Raw genomic sequence first — 14531 nt, forward strand, 5'->3', positions numbered from 1 at the left:
TCCCATGCCTCCTTACTTTCTGCATAAGCCTACCATGGGGAACCTTATCAAATGCCTTACTAAAATCCATGTACACTACATCCACTGCTTTACCTTCATCCACATGCTTGGTCACCTCCTCAAAGAATTCAATAAGACTTGTAAGGCAAGACCTACCCCTCACAAATCCGTGCTGACTATCCCTAATCAAGCAATGCCTTTCCAGATGCTCAGAAATCCTATCCCTCAGTACCCTTTCCATTACTTTGCCTACCACCGAAGTAAGACTAACTGGCCTGTAATTCCCAGGGTTATCCCTATTCCCTTTTTTGAACAGGGGCACGACATTCGCCACTCTCCAATCCTCTGGTACCACCCCTGTTGACAGCGAGGACGAAAAGATCATTGCCAGCGGCTCTGCAATTTCATTTCTTGCTTCCCATAGAATCGTTGGATATATCCCGTCAGGCCCGGGGGACTTGTCTATCCTCAAGTTTTTCAAAACGCGCAACACATCTTCCTTCCTGACAAGTATCTCCTCAAGCTTATCAGTCTGCTTCACGCTGTCCTCTCCAACAATATGGCCCCTCTCGTTTGTAAATACTGAAGAAAAATACTTGTTCAAGACCTCTCCTATCTCTTCAGACTCAATACACAATCTCCCGCTACTGTCCTTAATCGGACCTACCCTCGCTCTAGTCATTCTCATATTTCTCACATGTGTAAAAGGCCTTGGGGTTTTCCTTGATCCTACCCGCCAAAGATTTTTCATGCCCTCTCTTAGCTCTCCTAATCCCTTTCTTCAGTTCCCTCCTGGCTATCTTGTATCCCTCCAGCGCCCTGTCTGAACCTTGTTTCTTCAGCCTTACATAAGTCTCCTTCTTCCTCTTAACAAGACATTCAACCTCTCTTGTCAACCATGGTTCCCTCACTCGACCATCTCTTCCCTGCCTGACAGGGACATACATATCAAAGACACTCAGTACCTGTTCCTTGAACAAGTTCCACATTTCACTTGTGTCCTTCCCTGACAGCCTATGTTCCCAACTTCTGCACTTCAATTCTTGTCTGACAGCATTGTATTTACCCTTCCCCCAATTATAAACCTTGCCCTGTTGCTCGCACCTATCCCTCTCCATTACTAAAGTGAAAGTCTCACAATTGTGGTCACTACCTCCAAAATGCTCCCCCACTAACAAATCTATCACCTGCCCTGGTTCATTACCAAGTACTAAATCCAATATGGCCTCCCCTCTGGTCGGACAATCTACATACTGTGTTAGAAAAGCTTCCTGGACACACTGCACAAACACTACCCCATCCAAACTATTTGTTCTAAAGAGTTTCCACTCAATGTTTGGGAAGTTGAAGTCGCCCATGACTACTACCCTGTGACTTCTGCACCTTTCCAAAATCTGTTTCCCAATCTGTTCCTCCACATCTCTGCTGCTATTGGGGGGCCTATAGAAAACTCCCAACAAGGTGACTGCTCCTTTCCTATTTCTAACTTCAACCCATATTACCTCAGTAGGCACATCCCCCTCGAACTGCCTTTCTGCAGCTGTTATACTATCTCTAATTAACAATGCCACCCCCCCACCTCTTTTACCATCCTCCCTAATCTTGTTGAAACATCTATAACCAGGGACCTCCAACAACCATTTCTGCCCCTCTTCTATCCAAGTTTCTGTGATGGCCACCACATCGTAGTCCCTAGTACAGATCCATGCCTTAAGTTCACCCACCTTATTCCTGATGCTTCTTGCATTAAAGTATACACACTTCAACCCATCTCCTTGCCTGCAAGTACTCTCCTTTGTCATTGTTACCTTCCCCACTGCATCACTATGTGCTTTGGCGTCCTGACTATCGTCTACCTTAGTTGCTGGACTACAGATCCGGTTCCCATTCCCCTGCCAAATTAGTTTAAACCCTCCCGAAGAGTACTAGAAAACCTCCCCCCCAGGATATTGGTGCCCCTCTGGTTCAGATGCAACCCGTCCTGCTTGTACAGGTCCCACCTTCCCCAGAATGCGCTCCAATTATCCAAATACCTGAAGCCCTCCCTCCTACACCATTCCTGCAGCCACGTGTTCAACTGCACTCTCTCCCTATTCCTAGCCTCGCTATTACGTGGCACCGGCAACAAACCAGAGATGACAACTCTGTCTGTCCTGGCCTTTAACTTCCAGCCTAACTCCCTAAACTTGTTTATTACCTCCACACCCCTTTTCCTACCTACATCGTTGGTACCAATGTGCACCACGACTTCTGGCTGCTCACCCTCCCCCTTCAGGATCCTGAAGACACGATCAGAGACATCCCTGGCCCTGGCACCCGGGAGGCAACATACCTTTCGGGAGTCTCGGTCGCGACCACAGAATCTCCTATCTATTCCCCTAACCATTGAATCTCCTATTACTATTGCTTTTCTATGCTCCCCCCTTCCCTTCTGAGCCCCAGAGCCAGACTCAGTGCCAGAGACCTGGCCGCTGGGGCCTTCCCCCGGTAGGTCATCCCCCCAACAGCATCCAAAACGGTATACTTGTTTTGAAGGGGAACGGCCACGAGGGATCCCTGCACTGTCTGCTTGTTAGTTTTCTTTCCCCTAACTGTAACCCAGCTACTCTTGTCCAGTACCTTTGGTGTGGCTACCTCCCTGTAACTCTTCTCTATAACCCCCTCTGCCTCCCGGATGATCCGAAGTTCATCCAGCTCCAGCTCCAGTACCTTAACACGGCCTCGGAGGAGCTGGAGTTGGGTGCACTTCCCGCAGGTATAGTCAGCGGGGACACCAGTGGTATCCCTCACCACCCACATCCTACAGGAGGAGCATGCAACTGCCCTAGCCTCCATCCCCTCTTACTTTACAGAATTAGCTGCCCCGTGGACCAACTGGACCTCCCCCCTCCGACTCTGCTTCCAGTCAGCTGTACTCTAAACTCCTGGCTCCCTTCACGCTCTTTGATAAATATAGGAAATGAAATGTAAGGAACACCTTACTCCCTCCTCACCTAACTCCCTCAGTCACCAAACTCTCACTGTAGCACTCAAATGCCACAAGCTCAGCACTCCCTCAGTCACCAAACTCTCACTGTAGCACTCAAATGCCACAAGCTCAGCACTCCCTCAGTCACCAAACTCTCACTGTAGCACTCAATGCCACAAGCTCAGCACTCCCTCAGTCACCAAACTCTCACTGTAGCACTCAAATGCCACAAGCTCAGCACTCAGTGCAAACAAAGTCTGCACTGTAACTAGCTCCTATTTATACTGTGACTCTAGCTCCTGAAAACTGGCCTAATGCAATTAACTAATTAACAAGCTCCAGCTGCAAGTAAGTCCAAGTAGAACCTTGTTTAAAGCTGATTCAAAATTCACCCTCTTATAGACCAAACAGCAACTTTTAAGTTAATTAACTAAATAAAAGAAATACTAGACTTTAAATAAAAATGAACCCTATACTCCCTCAGTCACCAAACTCTCACTGTAGCACTCAAATGCCACAAGCTCAGCACTCAGTGCAAACAAAGTCGGCACTGTAACTAGCTCCTAGTGGGACAATTAGTGGGGAGGTAGTTAATTATCAGGATGTGCATAGTTATTTTGCAAAGCAAAAGGTTTCCTGTGACAGCATTGTAAATGGATATTTTTTTAATCGTGATAATTTTTTAAACAACAAATGGGTTTGACTTCAATACACCTAAAAACATAAAAATGTAACCAGTCACTCACTCTCTATTTACAATGTTGTGTTCAAAGTGTGGGTGAGAGGGAGAAGGAGCAAGAGGAAGTAGACTCTATGGGTAGCACAAGTGGATAGCACTGTAGCTTCACAGCGCCAGGGTCCCAAGTTCGATTCCCCGCTGGGTCACTGTCTGTGTCGAGTCTGCACGTTCTCCCCGTGTCTGTGTAGGTTTCCTCCGGGTGCTCCGGTTTCCTCCCACAGTCCAAAGATGTGCAGGTTAGGTTGATTGTCCATGATAAATTACCCTTAGTGACCAAAAAAAAGTTAGGAGGGGTTATTGGGTTACAGGGATAGGGTGGAAGTGAGGGCTTAAGTGGGTAGGTGCAGACCTGATGGGCCAATTGGCCTTCCCAAACGGGTGCCGGAATGTGGCGACTAGGGGCTTTTCACAGTAACTTCATTGAAGCCTACTTGTGACAATAAGCAATTATTTCTATTTTCTGCACTGTATGTTCTCTGTTCTACGAGCGGGAATTCTACTCTGGTGAAACCACCATTCATTTCTGGGCCTGGGTAAGCCTTGTACCATATTTACTAGGTTATGAGTCTGACATGCTGGCTGGGATCAGTTGAGAGACCTGATGCCATTCTGTGCGTGGGGCAGAGTTGTTGATTGACTCTCCGTCGCCACCTCGTGCATTGGAGCTGCTGATATAGAGCTTAGCTCTGAATTGCCTGGTCTCATTTGTATGACTGCGAGAGGCCAGGAAAGAAGCCACAGCCTAGGAAATGCTACCTTTTGAACTTCATTTGTGATGTCTCTGTGATCACAAGTCATTTTTAAGAACAAACCAAGCACTTGCCTTCCAAAACCAAACTTGAGTTACATCGGACTCTCCAGCTTTGTGGTCAGTGAACAGAACATGCTATTGGCTGCAGTACTTAGGTTGTTGGTCTGCCATTAGCTTGGTGCAATGTATTAACTTGCATCGAGATGTCTTAGAAAATTCAGTTTAACAACTAGAAGATTGGAGAACTTGGTTGCCTGATTTATAGCATAAGTTGGACATTGCACTGTTTCCTGGAAAGTCTGGCATTGAGTATACCTTGTTTTCTGAGAATTGTTGCTATCCATCTGATTTGCACAGGGCTAAATCGCTGGTTTTGAAAGCAGACCAAGGCAGGCCAGCAGCACGGTTCAATTCCCGTACCAGCCTCCCTGAACAGGCGCCGGAATGTGGCGACGCGGGGCTTTTCAGTAACTTCACTTGAAGCCTACTTGTGACAATAAGCAATTTTCATTTCATTTATGAGAAGGAATGATTAGTAAGGAAGCTTTATCCAGTACCTGAAGTGCTATTGACACCAAAGATTGCATCCACTTTGATTCTCCCTGTTAACTTTAACTGGCTTCATGGAACTCTTATTTATTTGGAAAATGCATTTTAAAACATACCATACTTGAATATAAAATTGTGCTGCAGGACTACCTAAATAATTGTCTTTATTTTTGATAGTTAAAGAAAATATATTTGGTTTGTGCTGTATAATAGGTTTAAATATTTTTACACTTTTATTTGAAGACTGTGAACCAGAAGAAGTGACTGACTGGTCTATGAATGAAAACTGTTCATTTTGCTGCATAAGAAGAGAAAAGGTCAAGGTAAGTCGAAAAACTATATAACTGACTTCCTGAAATGTAGCTTTTAGCTATCTCCTTTATCCATCTTATTTTAATCGGACTTTCGCATGTATCTTGAACATATTTTTTAAAGTTAAAATGATGTTAAACAGAATTCCTTCAGATTTTCATTTTTTCATTCAGTAGATTGAGGAACCTAAGAATGCAAGATTTAAGAGCAGGAGTGGGCCATTCAGCCCACCGAGCTTTCTCTGCCATCCAATAAGATCATGGCTGATCTGATTGTGACCTCATCTTATTTCCGATCTGTTACCACAACCCTTAATTCTCTCTTGTTGATCAAAAATCTAACTCTACCTTAAATATATTCAATGAGTCGGCCTCCACTGTTCTCTGGGGAGCAATTGCAGACTAACAACCCTCAGAACAATTCCTCTCCTCAGTGCTAAATGGGAAATGCTTAATTTAGAAACTGTCCCCCCTAATTCTAGACATCCCTCACGGGGAAACAACCTCTCACTATCCACCCTATCAAGTCCTCTCAAGATCTTATGTTTCAATGTGACCACCTTCTATTTTTCTAAATTCCTATGAGTATGGGCTCAACTGTTCCTCAGATAACCCCTTCAACCCATGAATCGGTCAAGTGAACCTTCCTTGAACTGTTTCCAACACAAATATATCCTTTCTTCAGTAAGGAGATCAAAACTCTACACAGTATTCCAGATGTAGCCCCACTCGGGGGCCCTGTACAACTGTAGATACATTTCCCCACTTTTATGCTCGACTTACCCTCTTAATAAACACAACGTTCCATTTGCCTTCCTCATCATTTGCTGAACATGTATAGGTCGTTAGCCTACAATTCCTCCCCGGAGAACAGTGGAGGCTGAGCCATTGAAAGTATTCATGTGCCAGGACACATTTAGACTGCACGGTGGTACAATGGATAGCACTGCTGCCTCACAGCTCCAGGGACCTGGGTTCAACTCCGGTCTCTGGTGACTGTCTGTGTGGAGTTTGCACTTTCTCCCCGTGTCTTCGTGGGTTTCCTCCAGGTCCTCCGGTTTCCTCCCACAGTCCCAAAGGTGTGCATGTTAGGTGGATTGGCCATGTTAAATTGTCTCTTAATGTCCAAAAGGTTAGGTGGGGATGTGGTAGGGGCTTAAGTTGAGTGCTCTTTCTAAGGGCCGGTGCAGATTCCATGGGCCGAATGGCCTCCTGCACACTAAATTTAAAGATGATTCTATGACACCTACATCCCTTGACCATGTGAATACTACAGTTCCTCTCTATTTAAATAATATAATGCTTTTTTGTTCTTACTGCCAACATTAGTTCACATTTTCCCACACTATACTCCATCTGCCAAATCTGTACCCACTCATTTAACCTACTTAAATTCCTTTGTTGACTCTTTCTGTCCTCTTGATAGCTTAATTTCCTACTGATCTTTATGCCGTCAGCAAATTTTCTACCATACTTTGGGTCCCTTCATCTAAGTCATTGATATAGATTGTAAATAATTAAGGCTCCATCAATGATCCCTGTTTGCACTCCATACATTGCAACCTTTAATGTGGCATCTTATTGAATGTCTTGAAAATCCAAGTACAACACATCCACATTGCTTGTTACTTCCTCATAGAACTCTAATTAATTCATCGAACACTATTTCCCTTCCACGCAATCAAACAGAATCAACATGATTTTATTATGATTTCCTAAATGTCCTGCTATTACCTCTTTAATAATAGATTCTAGAATTTTCCCTATGACAAATGTTAGGCTAGCTGGCTTATAGTTTCCTGCTTTCTGTCTCACTCCTTTCTTGACGAGCGTCTGACCGAAAGAAACAATTGGACATGACTGTAACAATACATGATGTTTGAAAATAGGGATTTCTGAAGATTGTAAGTGTGCCACATGTGTACGCAGAGTCTATTGTCCACACAGGCCAGGCAGAAACTTTAGTTGAATGGTACAGCTGGAGCTGATTGTAGAATCGTAGGCAAATGTCCTGCATTTGTCATCTCAATCTGCGCATTTTGACATTTCCTGTTGCCTGCTCCATTTCCGTTGAAACTCCATTATTGAAGAACAGGTGAGATTTGTTTTCCACGATTCAAAACACTTGTTGGATTCAAAAGTCATTCTTTTGAAATTCATTCTACCATTGGGGATGAAACGCTTATCTATCTAAATTCAGGTAACTCGGCCTGGATATGCTATGTGGAGTTTTACATGCATTTCTCAAAACTAATGCAAACTTGTAGCTTATGGCCTGTTTACCAATGACTTCAAACTAAGGAGAAGGGATGGGGGGGGGGGGGGGGGGGAAGGGAAGGGGGGGTTGGGGGGAGGGAAGGGAAGGGGGGGTTGGGGGGGGAAGGGAAGGGGGGGGTTGAGGGGGGAAGGGGAAGGGGTGTAGGTTGAGGGGGGGAAGGGAAGGGGGGGTTGAGGGGGGGAAGGGAAGGGGGGTTTGAGGGGGGGAAGGGACAGGGGGTTTGAGGGGGGAAAAGGAAGGGGGGTTGAAGCAGGGGGGTTAAGGAAGGGTGGTTGAGGGGGGGAAGGGGGTTGAAGGGGGAAGGAGCGGAGGGGTGGTTTGAGGGGGGAAGGGAAAGGGGGGTTGAGGGGGAAGGGAAGGGGGGGTTGGGGGGAGGGAAGTGGGAGGTTGGGGGGGGTTGAGGGGGGAAGGGGTTGAGGGGGGAAGAGAAGGGGAGTTGAAGGGGGGTTTGGGGTGGAGGGGGAGAGGGAAGGGAGGGGTTGAGGGGGGGGGGGGGGGAAGGGGGGGGTTGAGGGTGGAGGGAAGGGGGTTGAGGGGGAAGTGGTTGAGGGGGAAGAGAAGGGGAGTTGAAGGGGTTGAGGGGGAAGAGAAGGGGAGTTGAAGGGGGGTTTGGGGTGGAGGGGGAGAGGGAAGGGAGGGGTTGAGGGGGAAAGGGGGGTTGAGGGGGGGGGGGAAGGGGGGGGAGGGAAGGGGGGAAAGGGGAGGGAGGGAGGGGGGGAGGGAAGGGGGGGTTGGGATTGTAGGGGGGGAAGGGAAGGGGGGTTGGGATTGTAGGGGTGGAAGGGAAGGGGGGTTGGGGTTAAGGGGGGTGGGGGTTGGAGGGGGGGGAAGGGGGGTTGGAGGGGGAGGGGGGCTGAGGGGGGTTGGGGGAAGGGAAGGGGGGTTGGGGTTGAGGGGGGAGGAAGGGGGGGTTGGGATTGAGGGGGTGGAAGGGAAGGGGGTTTGAGATTGAGGGGGTGGAAGGGAAGGGGGTTTGGGGTTGAGGGGGTTGGAGGGGGGAAGGGGGTTGGGGTTTGGGAGGTGGAAGGGAAGGGGGGTTGGGGGGTGGAAGGGAAGGGGGGGGTGGAAGGGAAGGGGGGTTGGGGTTGGGGGGGTGGAAGGGAAGGGGGGTTTGTGTTGGGGTGGAAGGGAAGGGGGGTTTGGGTTGGGGGGTGGAAGGGAAGGGGGTTTGGTTGGGGGGGGTGGAAGGGAAGGGGGTTTGGGTTGGGGGGGAAAGGGAAGGGGGGTTGGGAGGGGGGTGGGGAGGAAGGGAAGGGGGTGCGGGGAATGGGGGGGAAGGGAAGGGGGGTGGGGGGAAGGGAAGGGGGGTGGGGGGAAGGGTTGGGGTTGGGGGGGAAAGGGAAGGGGGGTTGGGAGGGGGGTGGGGAGGAAGGGAAGGGGGTGCGGGGAATGGGGGGGAATGGGGGGGAAGGGAAGGGGGGTGGGGGGAAGGGTTGGGGTTGGGGGGAAGGGTGGGGTGGGGGTGGGGTGTTTGGAGGAGAAGGGGTTGGAGGGGGAGGGTGGGGGGGAAGGGTGGGGATAGTTGGGGGGAAGGGGTTGGTAGGGTGGGTGGGAAGGGTGGGGGGGGATTGGGGGGGAAGGGTGTGGGTGGGGGGGAAGGGGTTGGTGGGGGGGAAGTGTGTGGGGGTTGGGGGGGGAAGGGTTTGGGGGGGGGGGGGTTGGGGGTGCTGCCCAGCCCAGCCCAGCCCAGCCCTTTTAGCCAGGAGGAAGGAGCTTCAGGCAAAGTTTGACTGGTTGTCCACGGGGTAAGTGGTGTGCCGGTTGAGAAGGGTGAGGTGGGGCAATCTATGAACATGGGGAGAAGGCGGGGCATATGTTGGCCGGCCAGCTCCGGAGGGAGGCGATGGTGGGGGGGAGATAAGATGGGGAAGCTAGTGTTCGCCCCGGAGCAGTTTTTGAGGAGTTTTATGAGAAGTTGAATAGGTCGGAGCCAACAGGAGGGGAGAGCGAGATAAGGGAGTTCCTGGACGGGTTTGGGTATCCGACGTTGGGGGAGGAGGACGGGGCAGGTCTAGAGGGGCCGGAGGAGGAGGACAGGACAGGGCTAGAGGGGCTGGTGGGGAGTGGGAGGTAAAAGAGGAAATTGGGAGGATGCTGTCGGGGAAGGCAGCGAACCGGATGGATTCCCAGTGGAATATTATAAGAAGTTTAAGGACAAGTATGTGCCGCTGATGGTGGGAATGTTTGAGGAGACGGGTTTTGCCACAGACGTTTGGGTAGGCTTCGATTTTTCCCTGCTGTTAAAGAAGGAAATGGACCTGGTGAAGTGGGTCGAATAGGCCCGTATCCCTACTGAATGTAGATGCCAAGATATTGGCAAAGGTGCTGGCAGCAAGGTTGGAGGGGTGCCTCTCGAAGGTGATAAGTGCGGATCAGACGTGGTTCTTTTCAAACATGAGTAGGTTGCTCAAATGTGATCATGTCGCTGGCAGAGGGAAAGGAGAGTGGGTTTATTTGATGGTGGTCTTAGAAAGATTTGGGATTTGGGCCGAGGTTCGCGGCATGGATACAGCTACTGTATAGGGAGCCGATGGCCAGTGTTCACATTAATAATATGAATTTGGGGTACTTTGCGCTCCACAGAGATACTAGGCAGGGGTGTCCTATGTCATCGTGTCTCTCTCTCTCTCTCTCTCTCTCCCCCCCCCCCACCCCCCCTGTTTGCATTGACTATAGAGCCTTTAGTCATTGCGCTTATGGGCTCAGGGTGTGGAAGGGGTTAGTGAGGGGGGTGGAGCATAGGGTATCCTTATATGCTGACGATCTACTACTGTACATCTCAGAGCCGAGCATGTCGGTGAGAAATATAATGGGGCTGCTCCAAAGAGTCACGTCATTTTCAGGGTAATAATTGAACCTAGGCAAGAGCGAGTATTTTATGGTTTCCCGGAAGGGGGGGGGGGGTCTGCCATTTTGTATGTCGGCAACCCACTTTAGGTACTTGGGGGTGCAGGTGGCATGGGATTGGGGTGGGTGCTGTAGGTATAATTTTACTAGTTTGGTGGGCAGAGTGAAGGCTGATTTGGCAAGGGACAACCTCCCTCTGTCGTTGGTGGGCTGGGTGCAGGCAGTTAAATGAATCTGTTACCGCTATTTTGTTCTTATTTCAGTGCCTGCTGGCTTTTCTGCTGAAATATTTTCTTCAAGGAGGTGGACAAATTGGTCACCTCGTTTATTTGGTGGGGAGAAGGTGGCGAGGGTTAGGAGGGTGGCCTTGCAGAGAGGGCAACAGGTAGGGGGCTAGGACTCCCAAGCGTACTGTACTAATACTGGGCAGCGAATGTGGAGAAGGTGTGGGGCTGGGTAAGAGGGTGGGGGGTGAAAGAGACTCGATGGGTTAGGATGGAGGAGGGCTCGTGTCGGGGTTGAGGGTTCTGGCAATGGCGCTGCCCTCGATGGCTGCGGGGAGGTATTTGGAGTATCCGCTGGTGGTGGCCACTTTGAAGATCTAGAGGCAGTTTAGACAGCACTTCAGGCTTGGGGCCAGGTTAGGGGGGGGGATGCCGTTTAGGGAGAGTCATGGGTTCGAGCTGGGGAGGATGAATGCGAGGTTTTGGTGATGATAGGAGCGTGGGATTAAGGAAATTAAAGATCTGTTTCTTGGGGGATGATTTGCGAGCTTTGAGAAGTTGGGAGAGAAGTATAGGTTGGCACAGGAGGAAGGATTTGGGTACCTGCAGGTTCGAGATTTTGCAATAAATGTTTCCCCCACCTTCCTGATAACGCCGGTCCCCTCTCTGTTGGAAGCGGTACTGTCGGCTGGGTGGGGTTAGAGAAGCGGGTTGTATCGGTGATTTATGGGAATTTCTGGAGGATGAGGAGAATGTCCATTTGGGGGGGGGGGGGGGGGGCGTGGTTTAAGCTGAAATGGGAGGAAGAACTGGGGGGGGGGGTAGAGAGAGGTGATGGAGGAGGGTCTGTGGTGTGAAGTACTGTGAAAGGTGAAGGCCTCAACCTCGTGTGTGAGGTTGGGGCTGATACAATTAAAGGTCCTGTATAGGGCGCACCTCACAAAATCAAGGATGAACCGGCTTTTGAAGAGGTGGAAGATGTTTGTGAGCGGTGTGGGAGGGGCCCCGCAAACCATGTTCAAATGTTTTGCTCCTGCCCGAAGCTGGAAAGGTATTGGAAGGGAGGTATTTAGCACTACCTCGGGGGTGTTAAATATGGATGTGGAACCTGGTCCCCTAGAAGCCATTTTCGCTTTAGCCTTCACCTCGTTGATCTCTCATCGGCAGGTCCGGCTGGGGTGGTGGTCAGCTTCTCTGCCGTATGCCTGGGGGGGGGGGGGGGGGGACGACACCTGTAGGTGCTTTTGAGAAGGTGAAGTTTGAGCTGGGTGGGTTTGAGGGGGTGGCAAAGGAGGGATTCTGCAATTCTTGGGGTTTGCTTATCATGCTCTTTCGGGAGTTGGTTGCTATTGAATGCAAAGGCCGGGGGTGGGTGGAGGTTGGAGTTGATGTTTTTAGGATTTATATTGGGGTTGTTTAGTTGTGTTCCTTTTTTCTATGCAGAATATGATGAAAATATGGCGAATAAAATTATTTTTAAAAACAACTTTCTAGTGGGCAATTACAAATTATTGCTACTGCTTTCTTTTTAATGCACAGGTTAGTGAGTGATGCCATAAAACCTCCACAACAGCAAAAATGGGCACACCGTAACTTTTGATTTTACGCTGTGCATTGCTGTACGCTGCAGATGCTTCTGGTCCTCCTTATTGTGCAATGGTGGTGATCACTGAAAGCTTCACCGTCATTGCCTCTGCAACTTTGGGTCTGTGTGTTTGAACTGCTAAACTTAATCATTGTCATTCTAACTCCGCTGGTTTCAACTCTTACCTCATGAGTTAGAGTTTGACAGTTCAAATTGCATTTCAGGACAAGCAAAAAATATATACAACGTTGCACTGTAGTACTGAAGGAGTGTTGCATTGAGTGAGTCAACATTAAGTTGAAAACTCCATAGCCCTTTACGTGGATGTCAAGAGATCCTGTGGTAATATTTTCTGAGTAGCAAGCAGTTGATCTAACCGACATTCTTTTTGCAATCATCGCACAAATGCTATTTGTGGGTTCTTGCTTTGCAAAATGACTACTGCATTTGCCTACGTACAGTTGTTGCATTGCAATGTAATTTGTTATAGGAAGCACCATTAAGTAAGGAATATGGACTGCATTAGTTCAAGAGGATCCACCACCATCTTTTCTCTGCCAAGATGGGCAATAAATGCTGGCAGTTTGTTTGTTTTCCTTTCACCCCATTTCCCTCTACTATCCATTCCACTCCAATTTTTGATGAGATCTGAAGTAATATTGTTCTTGAATTTCATTTGTGCCATTTAAAAAAAAAAAATGAGTTGTGTTGAAGTGTGATTTTTCTGACTTCTGTCACAGCACTAGTTGATTGTATGAGGAAACCTCAATGCAGACCTCTTTTCAAAATGTGCTTGGCACATGCAGGTCCCCAATCTGGCACTGCATGTCAGCTTGCCATTTCTAAATTTAATTTGCGTAGTCTGTCATAATTTCTGATCTGGAAGTTGTTTCGGAACAAAGACAAATAAACATTAACTCCATGGCCTGCTCAGGCATAGCAATTAATGTAGTTTTAAATTTAGAAATAAACTCAAAGTCTGGGTCTATGTAATTGATGCACATCTATTTCATCTGTCTTTGGACTATTTTGTAGTCTTTTTGGAAATCATTTCAGGACTGGTCTAGTTTATGGCACAATTTGTTTTATTTTTATAGGTATGGTAACCTAATATTTCACAAAATTCAATCGTGCATAGCGAGAAGTTCCATCAAAACGTCAGGCTTCATTTTCAGTCACTTATTTATTTGTCAATTCGACAGCATTGGATTCCATAGGGGTGATGTTCCTCTATATTTTTGCCATGCTTTACTATGGACTTCTACTTGGTCTTCCTAACAGCACCAATCATTTCTTTGTTGGTCATTAATACAGACATAACACTTTATTGGCATTTTGTTGCTTCAGAACTGATTGACCTGTATGAGATCCTTGACTGATGAAAATAAAGTGTTGAAAGTAGTTGGCAATGGGTTCCTTTGATACAGGGACTAACATGACCTTGACAGTTGTCAACTATTGAGACTCCTGTTTCAGCATTTCTGATGACTTGTTTAAAAATTATATTATTAACTTGAATGCAGATTTGTTAAGATATTCTCAGAACAGCTGAGATAAAGATTCGAAAAAGACATCTGAACAGACTGTTTTAGACAGTTTGGAGATTCCAGTGAACATTCATATGGGGGTATTAAGACAATAACTTTTCTATTCACCTGAGCTCAGCATCAGGTGGCTGGTGAGAACCTAATGTTAGGAGACAGGATAGGCAGTTTGGTTGATGTTTCTGCTGCCATGACACTGGACAAAGAAAAAGTTACACAGCTTATCCTTGCTCTTCTTTTTAATACACAGCATAGACACAAAAAAAAAACAAATGGACATTCAGTAGATTTTAAACAGAAGTATTTTTCTTTTGAGAGCTAATATTGACCTTAAGAGTTTTCTTTTAATATAAAGGTCCCCTTGATTTGCTTTAAAGTTGACTTCAGTGGGCAGCACGGTAGCACAAGTTGATAGCACTTTGGCTTCACAGAGCCAGGGTCCGAGGATCAATTCCCCGCTGGGTCACTGTCTGTGCGGAGTCTGCTCATTATCCCCGTGTCTGCGTGGGTTTCCTCCGGGTGCTCCAGTTTCCTCCCACAGTTCAAAGACGCGCAGGTTAGGTGGATTGGCCATGATAAATTGCCCTTAGTGAACAAAAAGGATAGGAGAGGTTATTGGGTTACGGGGATAGGTTGGGAGTGAGGGCTTAAGTGAGTTGATGCAGACTCGATGGGCCGAATGGCTTCCTTCTGCACTGTATGTTCTATGTTTTACAGCAGGAACATCACTTCATC

The 14531-nt window shown here is 47.9% G+C and overlaps 1 protein-coding gene across 17 annotated transcripts in view; it reads left to right on the forward strand.

The window, feature by feature from the left end:
• Positions 1-14531, forward strand: part of lcorl (ligand dependent nuclear receptor corepressor-like) — a 190220-nt gene that overhangs the window by 61856 nt on the left and 113833 nt on the right. For all 17 annotated transcript variants that reach the window (XR_005460010.1, XR_005460011.1, XR_005460009.1 and 14 more), the window contains one exon: positions 5251-5330. Coding sequence is in view for 14 of the 17 variants with exons in the window: in XM_038791522.1 (XP_038647450.1) it covers positions 5251-5330 (80 nt within the window). In the remaining 3 variants the exon portion in view is untranslated. The remainder of the gene's footprint in view (positions 1-5250; positions 5331-14531) is intronic.

The sequence above is a fragment of the Scyliorhinus canicula genome, chromosome 3 (assembly GCF_902713615.1).
Source record: "Scyliorhinus canicula chromosome 3, sScyCan1.1, whole genome shotgun sequence".
NCBI classification, from domain to species: domain Eukaryota; kingdom Metazoa; phylum Chordata; class Chondrichthyes; order Carcharhiniformes; family Scyliorhinidae; genus Scyliorhinus; species Scyliorhinus canicula.